The 17,755-nt window shown below is 36.6% G+C and overlaps 1 protein-coding gene and 1 long non-coding RNA gene across 2 annotated transcripts; both read left to right on the top strand.

The window, feature by feature from the left end:
* The first annotated feature begins 311 nt into the window (after positions 1–311).
* Positions 312–9,210, top strand: LOC114519175 (cilia- and flagella-associated protein 221-like). Its single transcript, XM_028539262.1, has 26 exons — positions 312–509; positions 587–687; positions 949–1,035; positions 1,219–1,314; positions 1,387–1,487; positions 1,594–1,697; positions 1,921–2,003; positions 2,331–2,407; positions 2,504–2,723; positions 3,197–3,308; positions 3,497–3,543; positions 3,667–3,731; positions 4,143–4,230; positions 4,349–4,438; positions 4,694–4,789; positions 4,979–5,075; positions 5,404–5,525; positions 5,835–5,909; positions 6,286–6,393; positions 6,743–6,991; positions 7,059–7,205; positions 7,556–7,656; positions 7,864–7,956; positions 8,223–8,339; positions 8,541–8,615; positions 8,986–9,210. The coding sequence occupies exons 1-26, from the start codon at positions 413–415 to the stop codon at positions 9,113–9,115; spliced, it is 2,778 nt and encodes a 925-aa protein (XP_028395063.1). The 5' UTR covers positions 312–412; the 3' UTR covers positions 9,116–9,210.
* A 1,783-nt stretch (positions 9,211–10,993) lies between these two features.
* Positions 10,994–14,546, top strand: LOC114522012. Its single transcript, XR_003686854.1, has 3 exons — positions 10,994–11,121; positions 11,490–11,605; positions 14,019–14,546. It is a non-coding gene; the product is annotated as an uncharacterized LOC114522012 (long non-coding RNA).
* The last annotated feature ends 3,209 nt before the right edge of the window (positions 14,547–17,755 follow it).

The raw sequence follows: 17,755 nt of genomic DNA, 5'->3' as shown, positions 1-17,755 counted from the left end.
ATTATTGCTTTTCTTAAATGGATTAGAAGCGATTAGATCAAAGCGACTGGCCCCTGTCCTGGAAAATCATCCCAAAACGTTTGGGTGATTAAAGTTATGGTATCAAATTTAACCCGACGTTTTCAGAACTTGGTTTACCCATTGGGTTACCACCACTGGTTACCACCCAGTGTGGAAAGTTTGTATCGCGCAACCTAGATATTGGGCGCGCAATTTGATGTCTCCTATACATTTACTAGTATTTTTTTGAAATCTAGGTATTCGTACTTTTTTTCCTCCACTGTAGAAACTTGCGAGACCCTCTGAGAGTGCAGCGACTGCAGCCGTCGAGGAATAGTCACAGATAACATATATAGCCCAGTGTTTTCTGGCTTTGTTACCATGGCAACAGCAAGTCACAATAATTTACAAAATGGCGACCGTCGAGGTAAACCAGATGACTTTTGGACAAAGTTTTATCGCGCCTAACAAGCACAAGCAACAAGTGCCAAATCATCTGCTTGACACAAGTATGAGTTTACATTTTGTTTTAAATGGTAGTACATCATTTGACGCTAGTTAGTTACATTTTTACTTCGTATTTTAGAAATATTCAGCAAAGTAGCTGAAAATGACGTTTTTCAAGCCAGACCTTCAAGTGTTCATTTTAGTGGGTTTGAACTGAAAAAGACCTCGAAACAAAACTTGGTAAGCTTCTTGCTATGTTGTTTTTGAATGTTTGCTGAAAGGTTTATCTTCTTTAGTACGTAGTTATAAATGACAAGACAGTCTTTACAATTAAAAGTACTAGACTACTAGTACAACTGTACAACATTGGAATGAGAGTTTAAAGGGGCTAAAAAATTTGCAGCAATAGGAATATAATATAGATAGAAAACTGAATTACTGCATATAGTAGTTTCAGTAACAGCAGTTATTACCCATGATAATTTATGTCCTCATTTTTAGAAATTGACTAATATTTCTTCACAATGCCAAAGAATGCATATCATCCCTCCAACTACATCTTACTTCAAGATAAAATATGTTAAAAAGGTAGGAAATGGGCACAGCTTGTGATCACTGATCACAGTTACCAGTGCTGTGATGCAGAACCTTCTTAGTATGGTAACAAGTAGCATGGCCAATCACAATGCTCTGAATGCAGTGTTATATGCATTAGTTGATTTACACACTATATGTGCTATGCTCTCAAAGTATTTCATGTTTTTGAAATAGGATAGACTTGTTCCTGGATTCTCCATGGAGATTGAAGTTGAATTTACTCCATTAGAGTGGCAGTATTATTACGACTGTATCCGAATTCATTGCCAGGTATACTTTATATACTTCTGGATATGTTTCTTCCTACTCTTAGAACTATGTGATATTTTCTTCTATATACAGTCTAATGAAAACTTGATTGTTCCACTTCATGGTTATCCTGCATTGAACCTCTCAGACTTTCCCAAATCACTCAACTTTGGTACTGTCGCTGTTGGCGAGAGGTACTAGTATATGAATTTTAATGCCATATATATATTGTTCAGTTTATATTCTTTCTCAAAAAGCTTGCAAGCTTTATTTAACATCATTAACTTTGACTTGTTTTAGTGCAATGAGAAATATTTCTTTGAAATCAGACATTCCTGTTGAATTTGAGTATAAAATAAGCCTTCTGCAAGCTATCCCAGCCATTCAAGTGGAACCAAGACAAGGTAGCTGAATTCATAGCCATATTCTGGGCTCTTTATAGTCATGCCAAATAGCACGATCTCCTACAAACATTCTTGCATGCTTGTAATTATAGTCGATCACTGGCAAAACAATCCATAATACACAAATTATATATATGGATGAAAGAAGTGTTTAGGGTCTTCCTCTCAGTTATACCTGATGTTTGTAAACTAATATAATTATTCCATGCATGAATTTATGTAGGTGTTATACCTGGAAATAGTACAATAGACATCAAAGTGACTTTTAATCCAACTGAATTCTGTACAGTTCACAGCAAATTACAGGTAATTCGTTTTTGCTTGATTTGAAGATGAACATGCATCTATAGCCTTTCTCACAATTATATGACAATTCGATTTTGATTTTAGCAGTTGTAACCATGTGGAAAAATTTTCGGAATAGACCAACAGGATATCATTAGCAGGATACCATAATAATTATAAATTCTTGCTGTTAGAGTTTTTCATGTTCTCAGGCCTAGAAATTGCTAAATATTGGTTATGTTGAGAAAGACTAATTGGTACCTGGGCAGCTTTGCTGTGAAAAACTGGTATCTTTTCTTATCCTCAGCCATCACCACTATGTTTATCAACACTTTGGTACATTTTTAGCTGTTGATATCACAATTTAATGCGTCACCACGAAGCTGCCATATAACAGGATGTTCTGTTCCTGGAATGAAACTAAAGTATGATTGGCCTATTATAACAAGTTGCGCATGTGGTTGTTCACACTATAGATTAAATACATTCTTGAATATTTAAATCTTGTGCAATGTCTACAGGAGATTAGAAGAGGCAAATGGAGGGATTGAAAAAGAGCCTGGATCATTGCAAAGAACCACGTCACTTGATCCTACCACCATTGACCCATTGTACAGATCAAGACTAAAGAAACAGGCAAAAACTCAACAAACGCTTGCTGCAACTGAAAAGAATGGGGTATTAAAACAACGAGCGCATTTAAAACAAGCGCAAGGGCAAACTCTCGCTGCGAGGGGGGAGGTAAAAGAACGGCTTCAAACGAGAGCCTGCTCTCGAGGGCTAAAACGCTGAATTGACTGCAAGCATGATAATTACTAATATGCTCATAGGCAGCCCGGTCATTGCCGTTACGTCATACTATCTTATATACATACAGCATGCACCGAGTTGCCCATGATACGCATCTCCCTTCCAATGAAAATTATCCTATATACTATCAACAGTTAGCAATGCTCGCATCGTTTTCTCCAGCCACGGTAATCGCCTGGAAGGTGCACAAATATAGATATTTTCCAAATTTTGTTTCTCCCAATGGAAATTATCCCATATACTACCAATAGTAAGCAATGCTCGCATGGTCACGGTAATCGCTATGGAGGCCATGCACAAAAACAAATTTGGGCTGCGTCTTTTACATCATCTTCCCGACATCCATTAACACCTGCGACCTCATCCAATATTTCATTATTACATATTTTATTAATACCGTTTAGGAGATAATTCGCAATGGTATAAGATTTCCGAAGAACTTAGTTACACCAAGTGCTGTGTCGTATGTTTTACAACAACAGCCTGGGAAACTTAAAGCTAAAGATATTCGACAAGGTATATACTGGAGTGAGCAGTGCATCACGCACGCTACAGAATGAAGCTTGCATAAGCCAACGTTGCTAACAGGATCAAGGACCTTGGCTGATAATTATAGATGAATTTTATACTGTAAAGTCACTTTTTGACTCTACTAGAAATGTTAGTTTACGTAATTACGTATACTCATATGTTTGTGTTTTTAGCCGTAAAAGAAAAGAAGGACATTCCTCTTAGCACCAAACAACTTAAAGTACGTTTATTTTTACATTCCACTATAATTATAGAATAGATACACCGAAGCAAGGAGTGATGACACCGTTGACGATTATCAGATATTGTTTCCTAACGATGGACTTACTTTTGTTTCTTCCAGGAAACTGTGTTTGAGTACAAAGTACAACAAAATATAACAGAAGAGAGACAAAATCAGTTACGATGGTATGTTAATCATTGTATGGAGTATAGTATAGTATCTGGCACAGTGTCATGCATGTATAATTTACCTGTTGACTGTAAGACCGCAATATACTGGCCATTAGGTCGTCTAGATGAAGCATTTTTAAATCAGTGGACTTCCCTCATCAAACTTATAATGATTAAAAACTATTTCAACTTTAAAATTTTGAATTCCAATATTGGTCATGTCTAAGGGTGAAATGTTAACGTTTGAAATAATCACTATCCACTATATTAACTTTATCCATCTTTTGAACAACCTGCCCCAGTACTGCAGTTGCCACTAGTTTGTGGAGTGATAACCCGGGACCCGGTTTTATTCTCACCAATACAGCTTGTTAGAGATAGATTTGTGTTACATACTTTGTGTAAGAGATATGTTTCACATAAAAGGTGCGTGAAATTGGGAGAAGATGAGATCTCACAGCTTGAAAGAAATCGAATTTTAGAAGATCGTACACAAGGCGAACGAGAGTACAAGGTAGGATAGTCTAGTAACAACACCCTGTCCTGTATTTTGTAAATGTTTCTACATTTCGTCGTTGTCACAAAAAGTTGCAAATGTTTTAGAAATATTCTGAATGTTAATATTTGTTCAGGTAAAAAAGGGTGATCCGGACGATAAAGTTGAATATGATCGTTCATGCACGAACTGTACTCAGAAAAGAATACATCGACAAGCGAACACGGTTAGTACAAAGATGAATCATAAAATAATGAAATTTTTGTTAATATATATAGATTGTTTGAATTCTTATTTTTTTTGCAATTCTTTATAAGGTATAGCTATAAATTTGCATTTGTGTGAATCAGCAATGCTGATTTTTTGGGACATTGAGCTGTTGTGAAAGACGCACCAATTTTCACTGTGATAATATTTCCTTCTCATGCAAGCAATGAAAGGTTAATATTTTGGTTACACGAGGAATCTTCACACGTTTTAGAGTTCGGAATATACAGCGAGGTTCGACTTCTTTGTAAACGATGATTGGACGAGAAGACATCGGGTATTAAGACGGTTCATTCAAGCAGGAAGGAAGGTAAGTTTTCAAAAAGGAAGAGCCCCCTGAAGTTTCCTATCTATACTACGCACGTTAGCAAATTTATTTTTTTCGTTGATAGTCCTTATCACCCATTATTGAGGTGATGTACGACGTTGGTCGTGAGCAATCCGCCTGACATGTTTTTCAAATAGCTGCAGAACTGATATTTCTTATATATCTTCTCAGGTGATTGTACGACGTCGGGTTTCTCGATATCTTGAGTCGCTGAATCAAAATTTAACAGATAGTTTAAGGGAGGGATCATTATTCCAAGGCAGCGCACGTATGTATGCTCTTTCATTTCTTTTCACACGTTATGTAACCTTATGAATGTAATATATCCTATAGTAACTCTTCGTTAGGGCAATTCTCGATCTGTACACCTGGGACAACAAAAACAAGTTTGACTGCAATTTCTTTCTCGTTTATGTGTCTAAGACGCTCTTCTGTTTAAATTGAGGCCCTATGCAATAATTTGAAGTTTAGGAAAACAACTCTGCCTGTTGTGCATCCTTTTTAGCATTATTGAACTACACGTTAACGTTCAGTGCTCAACTCGTATGATCTTTGTCCCCCTAGGAGATTTTCAGGATTTTTATTGCGTTTTTTAGGTTCATATCCTACCAGTACAGCAGATGAAACGATCTCAGCAACATTTTATCTAAAACCTCAAATGGTAGCACCTTTTTCATTCCCGATGTTAACAGAGGTGGATGGAAAGGATAACGGTCGCGTAAGTTCAAATTTCTGTCGTCATGCATGCCGTATCAATCTGTTGAAGACAAGGATTTGCTGCAAAAGCGTTTGGTAACACCTCGTCAAATAAAGACCAGCGCCAACATGCGTACTGCAAGTGCTTGGCGCAGGTGAAGCACCCGCAGGGAGCACGTGTCTAAGTTTTCACGGTTGTTGGGAAAGAGGCTTAACCTTTTGCATTGTTAGTAATAATGAACCTGTTCGCAAGTCTCCTGTTCTCATAGGCCGGGGTACGAGAAACCTTGTAGTTCACCCCTTTTTTATTTGCGCATTCATGTTTCTTTAGAATACGATTGGACAACTTTCCACTGAGCCAACATGCGTTCATATCGAGTCCCGCATTCCGTATTTTAAACTAAAAGTGAGTATTGAAGTAATATAAGACTTGTGTGCACCGCCAGTATTTGAGAAAAGAACGACGATCAGAAACTAACAACATAGACACGAGCACCAGGGGTGATGGTTAAACGTTCAATACTGATTTTAAGCCCACAGATGAAATCTATTTCACATATAGCTACTTTATATTTTTACTTTTACATATAATTTTTTATGACAAAAATACTAAAGATTTGTGCTGCAGTTGCAAGTAAACTATAAAAGAAATGTGTACAGGTTTTAATATCAATACGGAATCGTTACTCAAATACTAGGAGGTGCATTTTTAGCCTTAACTTTACGCCAGTAGTAGTTATTCATGGAATAAGTTGCAGAAATGATCGTTTAAATTTCTATAGGTACCACAGCAATATACGTTACTAGGTTACCAACCTCATGTTAGTCAATTGTCTGCTGTGGATTACACGCCAAGTATTGTTGGTAGACCTCTTAGAACTGGTGCCGAGGTGAGATTGACCGTTTGTTGTTTTTGCTACTGTCGTTGTTGCTTTTCTCGCTGTATGTAAAGTTTTCCCATATGTCTTCATCGCTGTTTCATTAGTTCTGAACTGCGTGATGATACTGTTGCTTAGTTTGTGATGGCTGCGCATGTTGCTGCTGGTATTAGTGAACTTAAGCAAGTGGCGTTTTTGACAACACGTACGTTGACTGGAAGCAAAGTTCTTGCTTTTAACCAATCATAGTCCTTGACCCAGTCTTTTGACGTTACTCATGTCGTTTGTGTTGTCAAAAACGTCACTTGCTTAAACCCACTATTGTCGTCACTTGACGTTGATTAGCCTACAATGATTTCAGGATGAAGTCATCAATGTAGTTTCATCACTCCCGCATACGAACGATACAGATGTGGATATACTAAAGGTGCTGGAAAATGATGACGAGGAAGATGTTAGCCCTGGTTTAGGTGTAAATGCGACAAACGAGATCCTATTTAAAGGCATAGAAAGCCAGAGAGAAGATGAAACAACAGCTGGTGGAAAGACGAGATTGGTCATACCAAGCTCATTTTTCAGGAAACCTAAATATCATCCATTGCAGATCTTTGTAAGTCAGCTTTAATGAATTTTATTGATTCCTAAATTGTGTCATGTCTAATGTGTTGCTTTTCCAGAATCCATTACCTGGACTTCATGCCATACAACCTCAAGTTTCGTACTCAAAAGTTGATGAAGACTACCATCTTTGTCCTTTACCTCGATACAAGTTAACCAATAAAAGTGGAACGAATAGGCCAGACAAAGCGTTTATTGAAAGACCAGTAAGTTTTTCAAGTACCTGTGGACATATGTATTCAAAGACTTAGAGCTGCATAAATACGTTCCTCTCATGGTCATAGTTTGCATCCAACACACTGTTGTACAAATGTAAACAAGTTCATATTGAAACACAATCTGTGAAAGGTGCATAATGCAAACCTATAGAAGTTGCAGTACCATTTAAATATCACAGTTTCTGTTTCAAGCAGTGCCGTAGCTAGACCGCTTAATTGGGGGGGTGTGTATATATATTCATGTTTATACACCGTAACAACAATAGCGTACAAAAGAAATCATTTTTGGACGAATATATGAATATACACCCCCCCCCCAATGTTTCGTTGTATTACAGGACGTCATATCAGGTTTAATGACCTGGAAGAGGTTTCCTTGTCAAAGTTTGGTCAGTAGCAACAATGTTCCTAATATTACTGATGTCTGGGTACCTCGTTGGTAAGTAATTTAGAACTTAGTGCGATACTATAGGAAATAATTGATCAGTCAATGGATTTCTACTGCGTGTATTTTGTTGCTGACGTTGTCAATAATAGCAAAGTCGCACAACTTACAAGGCAGCTCATGAGTACAACAACAGTTTGCTTGGGCTTCCTGCATGTGTGATCATATGATATTTTAACAACGTGCGACGCCTTCATTTAGGACGAGTCCTTTTATTGATGATCTCCTACCACAAGAAACACCAGAACTACTTCATGAATTACCAGACGATGATGTTATGAGTGATATAGAATCGTAAGTCACACGCAGTAACCCTAGTAACATCCTGCCTCCTAGCTCCATTCATATGCCCTTTTTCCGGGCAAATATCCAGGCGGCTATATTTTGCGGGTAGAAATTTTTTCAACCTTCCTGAAGTACGCCCTTGTAGCATTTGTTTTTTCAATGTTCTTATACATTCATGCAGTCGCAGATACCGATATTTTTGTATTTCGGTCTTAAAGGACTATTCAGTGTTTGTCTTGATTATCTTAAAGCGTAATATTTTACTTTTTTATTAGACAAGATGAAGAAGAGATCACAGATACTCCTGCAAATCCTGCCGTTCTCACACCCGAGATGGTCTTTGCTATGTTTCCACCTGTTAAAAATAAAACCCTCCAACAAGAAGAACAGAGGTTCGTTTTGTATTGAACATTTTTATTGCATATATTCTTTTATCTTTAGTGCTTGTCCAATCAGAAGTCACGTAGGAATACAAAGTATAATCTTTATCTGTCTCTGATATGCTGAAATGAAGATTAGCAAGTTTAGTTTCGTTTACGAAATGCTACAATGTTTGATTTCTTAATTTGTATTGGTTTATATATTAATTATAGCGATGAAACATTTCCACGGAGTGGAAAATTACCTTCGAATAACAACCCTGTATCGTCAGGGGGACTAATATCAAGGTTGGTAAATAGTAAATATAGAATTGACATTTTGTGTCATCATGCACGTAACCAAATGTTTAAATATTCAGGGTACAACGTATAAACATGCATTAATTGTTGACTTGCCCGTGAAAATAGGCGTCGTTCGGAGCATAAATTTTAACTTATTTGTATAAACGTTGTTTCTGTATATTAGAACTAAGCATTAGTTTATAACATTGTGTTAGAACTAATAAAACCTGATTTGACGTCACCAAAGGTTTTGAAAACTTGCAAATCTTAAAGAAGAAGGCAAGAAAAACAAAGAAGAAGCATAAACATACTATTTTTCAGTACAGAAACCCCGTGAAAGCCGCCTAATTATTCTCTGTATTTTGTCTGTGTTAAGAAATGATCGTGAAAAAGAACTTGCGATATTTATCGAAGGCAACAATGATCGTCTTGGACGGGTGATACGACAAAAATTAAATGAAATGAATAACCTGCTGAAAGATAATAAACTGAAAACGACATTATAGTGTTATGAATAAACATCTTTGCTTTGATGAAATGCGCTTTTATATTATTTCACTGTATATAGTTTCGAGAAATGTTACATATGTAGGTTATTGTTAAATATATACGTATTAATTTATCATATATGCAATTATGTTGGCAAATATATATTGACAGTTGGAAGTTACACGGTAATTATATGACGAATGACTTGAGCTGGATTTCCATTTGCCGAGAAACGGTTCGGCAACGAAATATTTGCATATTTCTTTTGAATTAAGGCGAGTCTTTTTAAACTCGTTGTTGGTGGACGGTGGTGTTGTTTTCACGCTGCAATGTTCAATTGATCGATCAACTGGTAGAATAATTTCCAAAGGCAAAGACCGATGAAGTGGCCTTTGTGGGCAATTCTTTAGTATCTTAGATTGTGGCAAAACTAGATCTGTAGAATACCAATTGCAATTATTTCTGTTCTATTAAAAAATACAGTCTCACACATGCAGCGCAACAAGTACACGCCAAGACATGGTTTTCTTGTTACCATCACAGCTCAGTGGGATAAATTACCCCCGAGGTTTTTCCCATTGTGGGGGTGTGTTTCAGAATCTATTAACCCATGGAATGGTAGAATAATGCAATCATCGAAGAAGAAAAATGCTTGTCGTTTTTTGACTAGAAATCATGATAAATGAATTTTAGAATTTAACCCGCGTGCCAATATTCCGATAACCCTAATAGTTCAAAAAAAACCCAACTGAATTCCGTATGACTTTACTGACGATGGTTCCCCCGCTTGGTACGCCTCCACGATTTCTTAAGACCGTGTATTCTAGATTTCCTTTGACGCTTTACGCAGTTTGATTTAGGCGTGAAACTCCCAAATTATCGCTTCTATTTTTCCAGAAACTACATTGAAAGCTACAGCGCTATAAGACGCATTCTATATATAATATATACCTGTGTAAACTAAGAAACCTTTCTAGAAGAATACTGTTTAGGGTGAGGCATTACATAGGAGCTGAGAATTGGACCCAGTGATTCACGTGTCTGCAATTCCGCACCCCAGGAATAGTCCCTGCGTAACTTTTGCATGTCCGAAATTCAACCAGACCACGCTCTTAGAAATGTTTAAACAGAAGCCCCGTTTACACTATACACGCTCAATTTATTGGCACATATTCAGGCTACCAATACAAAGGCCGAGCACTGATGAAATTGGTATGTATCATGAAAAGTAAAATCCACGTGCTTCTCCTTCTCTTAGGAAAGTTAAGGCCTACATTTTTATTGTCAAATTTGCCAGTAGTCTAAAGTTTGTAAAATACAAACACAAGAGTGATCGAGTGTGCAAGGATCATAATTCTAAGATGAATCTCAGGGTTTTAAGTGCTGTACCCAGAAGTCAATAGGAATAAATTTATCAATATTGGGCTGCTAATTTGGGAGGCAAGTTCAAAACCTAATTCTTGCTAGGCCATTTGGTCATATGATTGCAATTTCGATGTTGCTTTCAAGTACAGTTTTCAATAGATATATTAAGTGAAATGAATATGTGCTATATCAATAGCTAAGCCTATCGATACCAACAATATATATGGTCTCAGATTTCGTACATTTATACATGCTCTTAGTCTTGCTCCATAACTATTGGTAGAATAACTATAAAGGTTTGATTTGGGTAGCTTATGTTTCGTTTACGGTTTATCTTCAATTTTAGCTCAGTAAATTCGGCAAGAACGTTAATCTACCGACCATTAATTGAGACACGCTTCAGCAAGCACTGCCTGGTTGACTTCTATAGATCTTACAGATCATCACTACATTTTCTCTTTCACCTCTCCCATAATTTGCTTACACAACTAATGCGTGTTTTTTCTTCAATTTCAGCTCGTATAAACTGACAATTTCATTCCCACCTGATGACCGCATGAGTCACCGTGTGTTGGATGTTAACCTGATTTAGAACGCGGTCTCTGACCAGTGAAGTTCAACGACGCGTTTCTAAATAACAGGACGAAGTACGATCACAGTGAGTACGATTGGTAACTTCCTAAATGACTACGTGCGTTTTCCTTCACGCACTTATGATATGAAAAATGATCAGATCAGTCCTTTTACATCATAATAAATATCACGTTAACGTTGAATATACCGCAATTCTACACGTGCTTAATTACTGCCGGGAATAGCGAACTTTATTGCTATGATGTTATCCTAAACGAAATATTCCTTTTCAAATTCCAAATAGCTCTAGTCTGACTCTCAGTTTTGGCCGGCACCTAATAGAAAGCACCCCAAGTTATGCATATACTAGTTGACTATACCGAGCTCACCAGGGGGCACTGCATGCGTGGCAGCTTCTTCAAATATATCACTTGCCGTTCTTTTACTCCACAGATTATGCATATCACGAACAAAAAATTCTGAACCTCAAAACTCTACGAAGAGGACAAGGATGACTGAAACGGGACCAGCTAGCCATAACGGATATGAAAAGAAGCGGCTCGTCCAAGGTATTTTCTTTTTCTGCATTTTGGTACCCATGCAGGAATAACGTACGTTGCGTGTGATTGTACATGCATGTTAGTTAATCTTTTTGACGCACCGTAAAGTGTATCAGGGTAGACGTCGACCATTATTGGGAAGAGGGGAAGACGGCCCTTACAAGTGATAAATCTTGGTATCCTGCAACAGAGCCTTTTTTCTTTCTTTCGGGTATAAAGCTTAGCACTGTACGTCTTACAGAACAGTTTTCTCTGTAGAAACAACAACATGATTCCGCATATCAGTCAACTAAGCTAGTTTTCTGAATTCACATCAATGTTCCTAGTTCACTTTCATGGTCATGACCATTTGGCGCCACTCTTTCGGGAATAGTTTATAATACGGAATAATGAAGAAAAACTGTCCTTTTAGTTTATATTCATAAAGATATAGCGGCTGTAATTCGACAGAATATAAAGTGAATCATTAATCAATTTAAAACATGAATATTGCATGCTCCCTTGTTAGTTAAAATGCATTTTAATCGCGCTAGAGATACAACTGTAGGCAACTGCACTTGTACACGTGTGGGAGTTGTCAATCACGCAATCGTGAGATTGACATCTTCACCAAGGTGTTAGAATAAAAAAAGTTTGATTTCAAAGAGTCACCTTTTTGGGGACACTCCGTATAATATGCCGAAATTTGTTTGAACATTGTGATAATAGGGACTGGGGAGTAATTTCCATCAATTCGTTGTATTAAAGTATTTTATAGCCATTAATTACCAAAGACTAGTTTCCCACGTAGCTGAATAAGTAACCGCGGAAATACTTGAGCATCATGTAATTGCAAGCGCATCCGACTGCTTAAATATTCCAGCGATACAAAGTACTTCTCTCGCAGATTAAGTACTCTTTCAGTATTTTTAGTGCAGCTAACATATATCTATCCAACATTAGAAACAATAGTGCCGGTGTGATGACTTTTTTATCGCATTAAAGAGCAAAGGCCCAGACCTTTCGTCTGACTTCTCCGCCCCAAAGCCAAGGTAGACGGCAATATTTTGTAGAGCCCTGCCCACACAGGCAACTCATCAGTACATGTTTAAAACAAAGCTTCCCGTGCTTATACTTATAATGAAAGACGAATCGCAGCTTCAAAGGAATCGACCCTCCAAGTTATATTATGAATGATAAATAATGTAGTCATTACAGACAAATGATGAAATTTATTACAAGCTCGTTTCCTGGTTTGTTTATACACAGTACGATCTTTCATGACATCCGATTACAGACGGAACATACTTGTTTTATGCTAGACAACCATTTGTAACAAATTTTGATGACACTTCAGTCTTTGAGCTTTTCAAAATACGTGCTCCCCTGCATGGCTGCACGGCGCGTGCGCAGCTATTAATGAGTGTAGCTTCGTGTGGCTTAATAAGGAAACTCATATAACAGCAGTCCATATATTAGGATGTTATAAACAGTTAAAAGTAATTCTTTTATTAAAACTAAAAACTTTTTGTCGCTATATAAGGTTAACAAATTATTCACCCATCGATTACGTAAATCGTTATGTTCATTGCCATAAGAGGGCATAATTGGTATTGAGTGGGCAAACTCCATATTGATTAAGCCTAATACTGAAACTGTTTGTATCGAAGGAAGGCTCTTGTCTAGTGCTACGACTTGTGTTCCGGTGCAACAAGTTTATTATTTTAACATAACACTCCTGCAAGAAAGAAACTTGATATTCAATTCAACTAACTAACATACCAAATAAATTCCCACCACAAGAATTACTGTTGCCATTTAAGATAAACAAATGAAACCGGCATAGCGCAGGAAATTTAGGCAGTGTTCTTCGTACTGTGTTTTCATGCTTGAAACAGCAATGTTTGCATGTGTATGTTTTTTTATTACACTAAGCTATCATAACAATCCCAATTCAATCCACAATGGTTAATGCTATGATATTTGTAAATATTTAAACAATGTGTTTAATTACTTCTTTTTCCTCCATGTTAAAAAGTATTATCCAAATGGGTAATATCATCACTTCATTTAGTTCAAAATTGAAAAGATAACATGCCTAGCTATTTTTAATCCATATTCCATGCAGAGAAAAAGTAAAAATAATCATATTATATAATTTATATAAAGATGTTGCATAGACCAAAAAGAATGCTGGTCACTCTGGTCGAATACTCTGGCAATGTGAAGGCCAATATTTTATCTCTTCAACATAAGAGAACAATCGAAGTTTTCAAAGGTTTCTTACCGGTACATTTTCGCGGTTAAAACAATTCCATTATTTCCATACACTTAAAGTTAAAACCGTTTCTATTATTGAGGGACCATAAATAGCTAGCTAAATGCCAAATTCAGAAAATTCGCACAGAGATCCGTCTCACTAACAAATAACTATTAAATATAGAAATCTATTAAATGAAGAGATTGTTAACAAAACTGAATATACATTGCCGTTGGAAACAGGACGTCGAGACTGATCGAGACATCTTAAAACGGAAACTGAAGAACATCGCTTGCTACTTGGTAGCTATGTTTTGGTATCAAGGGAACGGTCATTAACATCAGTGAAATCCATATGCAAGCGAAAAATACAGAGGGTAGTACATATAAGTAAAGGTCAGTTCCAGCTTAATTCACATAGATTGACACAATATTTATACCCGGCGAGCGAAAGAATTGCTCGAATTTTCCTGTTTTAGGTGTTCACACGGTAAATGTGCACTCAGTTCAATTTTTCAACTGTTTCCAATTTAAACGTAAAGGGTCACATGTCATACTGACATTAAATGTTAATAGAATAGATTCATTAAATAGATAAAAAAAACATTTTGACGAATACACAATCATGATAAAAGTCATGATAAAACTCAAATCCTATCGAATATATTTTGATTTAAATCCGTACAACAGTTTCAAAGATATTTGATAATGATATATAAGATATGAAAAAAATCGGAATCATCTTCAAGGAATTCAAACTCAGTAGCTACAAGCACGGTTATAATTACAAGTCAAGATATCTGATTCAGTTGTAAGATATGAAAAAATCGGAATCATCTTTAGGAGACGAAACTTAATATCATTCAATCACGCGGTTACAAGATATCTGATTTAGATATTATAGATATGCAAAAAATCGGACTGATCATCTCCAGGAGATGAAACTCTGTAGCTACAAGCACGGTTGCAAGATATCTACTTCGGTTATGAGATGTGCAAAAAATCGGAATCATCTTCAAGATATTTATTTATATCGAAATATAGAGTTTAACTGCATAGATAAACTACATCATATAGTATTTTAATTTCTAGGAACATGCACTCAACACTGACTGTTAGTGCGTAGCAAAAAATGACGTCCAGCGATAGTACGCTAATACTTTACGCCAAACATACTTTCAATATTCATCAAATTCAGTTATTTTATAGCTTGAGATTAAAAAAATATTTCCAGCGATTTGACTATTAATGTGTTAAAAACCCATTGAGCCAATCAGAATGCCGCATTTGCGTTAGTACTTGACTAAGCTTATACTAATAAGGTATATTTTAATCCATGACACCTTGTTATTCAGGTCAACTTGTTTGAAAACTTGAATTCTTTGAAAGTCAAAGTAATTACCCGAATTTTTAGGGTGAGATTTGCATGCAAAATTCAGTGCTAACGTAAGAAACCTATATTTGGTATTATTCCACTTATTCCCTCTTTTTAATGACTCAATGACTTACCTCAAACTGAGTCTCGGATTGCTTAGAGGGGGGCAAGTGTATTTTTGTTACTCGTGATTAGTTTTTTAGTGCTTCATGGCCTGTTAAAGAAATACAAATCTGTGAATTAGATTCAGTGCTGTAAATTACTTAGAGCTGAAAGGCGTCCAGAATTGACAAATATTTGCCTCATTTGTTCAGATCAATGATATGGTACTGAACAGGTTAGTATTTTATGCAGTGATTGTCTTTTTATAAAGTATGTGAATATGTTGTCTAACATTTATCGTTGTCGAGTACTTGTGAACGTGCTGCCTTCGTGAACGCTCGTAATGTTTCGTATGTTTCTTATGCAATGAATCAGAGTATTTTCTATTGACACTTGACAGTAGAAACAGTATGTAGTGATTAGAGAGGCGTTCAAAGAAACGACAAATGTTCCATCAAGGATATAGAAACGTTTTTGAATTAAGGTATAACAACGTCCTCCATGTGCGATCATAGTTAGGTCTATGCATACATATGCAGCGAGAAAATTCGAAGAGCTCTGGAATGTCTAGAATAACCTTTCAGTATTTTTTCTTGCAGTTTACAGTACTGTTTTCCAGTATGCAACGCCGGTATATTTCACGATAATGACAGGATTGAATACGAAATCGAATCATTAATGATATTTTTGTGGCGCCATTAAACTTTAGAACCGACTTTAATTTCCACTGGGAACAAGTGGTCAATTATTAGGGCGGTGTCACTCAACCCACGCCTCATTTTGTAATCCTAGTTCGGTATGTCTATCACAGGAAGATGAGTGAGTCAGCAATAAAATGCGAAGTTTGGGGCCCAGACATGCTCGTTCGAGCATAGATATGAATATCCTCTGAAAATCAACGCGAACTACATCCGCAACAAGTTCGATTTAACTATCGTAGGCATAGTATATTCTTGAGTTTGTGGAACGACCAATAATAAAAAAGACCTGGCTAAATCATTTAAAAAAGGCATTCTCTTTACCAGAACTGAGGATGCAAAATGGTGGGTGCATGATCAAGATATCGTTCCAGTCCTTTAGAGTTCACTCTATACCAGAGTCCTTTATATTCGACGGATAAAAACACTGATTGCACATGTGGTTCTATGGACTGTATAAGCAATTCAGAAGTAATTCCGAAGAATAAAGTTCAAAGCAATTTTTAACGTTGTGAGTTCGGAAGACTCTATTTTTAGTAGTCCATTTCTTTTTAAAGACATGTTCAAAATAGCAATTGTTTTGGCAATTTTTTTTACTGATCCCATGCATGCGTGTGAAAGACTGTATTCACATGAGATACAGCTCGGGTCGACGAAAAAAGCATATCACTTGATAAATATGACGGCACTGATTTGCTTAAAGAACAAATGTAGCTGTTACAAAGTTCCCATCAGTTGGAAAATTCATGTTCCTAAAAATATACTAACCGAGGAATTTTTCCCCACCTTGATAGGTATAATTGCAACCACAAGCCGAGTGACAGCATTATTGCTGAATATACGTGCCTTCCTATGTATACAATATAGAATACAGTTTTATCACGGGTGAGGCGACAGGCGTAGGAGGTTGCTTTTGAAAATGTCTCTCTTCGCCATTTCCCATGAGACGACGTTTCATGTTGTGAGATTTCCGACCTTAAAACAGCGGTAGGAAGTACAAGTTAGAACGAGCTTTGGATGATGATAAATTATTTTTCTTTCGCACTGTTTTCGCACAGTCTTGCTTGCAACAGTGTAGTTCAATTGTAGTGAAAACAATTACACCCAGCACGCATTTGCTGAGACTTGTTACGTTGATTATTTTGTCGTAGGAAAGTCAAACGAAATGTGATTGTGGTGTGAGTTAACAATAACAGCGCCACAACGTCGATACTATAGTTTCAAACAACGAAGTCGACGGGAAATATAGTTAGGACTTTCATAGAGCATTGTCTTAACTGTCATTGTGTATTACCAAAATTTACTTGAGGCTATAAAAAGGTTATTACCTTCATATCGATCACTAATAAAGAATATCTTTTAGGGCCTTTTTTATGTTGAATCATTGTATTTCCCACGCACCAACGTGTGGTAGCAGTTTGGTGTGAAGCTACTCTCAATCTAGTAAACAAAATTAGTGAGAAAAACACAGCTAGTAAACAGCATTTCCCGGTCGTTTTCTCAGTGTCACAGGAATGCTCCGCTGTGTTTGTGAGAAGATTACAATAAGCATATAAAACGCTTGTTGGGAATCACCGCAGGAGCTATTGACATTTAATAGATATCTATCCTCCACAGGATTTGGCAGTTTAATTAAATCTGACTATCGACTGTGAACTTTATTTGAAATCTGTTGAAGTATGATTCCTGCTTTTGCTAAGCCCTATACTTGCAAATTTTTACAGCATAATTAGTTGCATCCACAAG

The sequence above is a fragment of the Dendronephthya gigantea genome, unplaced genomic scaffold (assembly GCF_004324835.1).
Source record: "Dendronephthya gigantea isolate DGI-Jeju-01 unplaced genomic scaffold, DenGig_1.0 000000F, whole genome shotgun sequence".
In the NCBI taxonomy this organism is placed as follows: domain Eukaryota; kingdom Metazoa; phylum Cnidaria; class Anthozoa; order Malacalcyonacea; family Nephtheidae; genus Dendronephthya; species Dendronephthya gigantea.
Note: the sequence above shows the minus strand (reverse complement) of the source record. Positions and strands in the feature narration are given on the sequence as shown.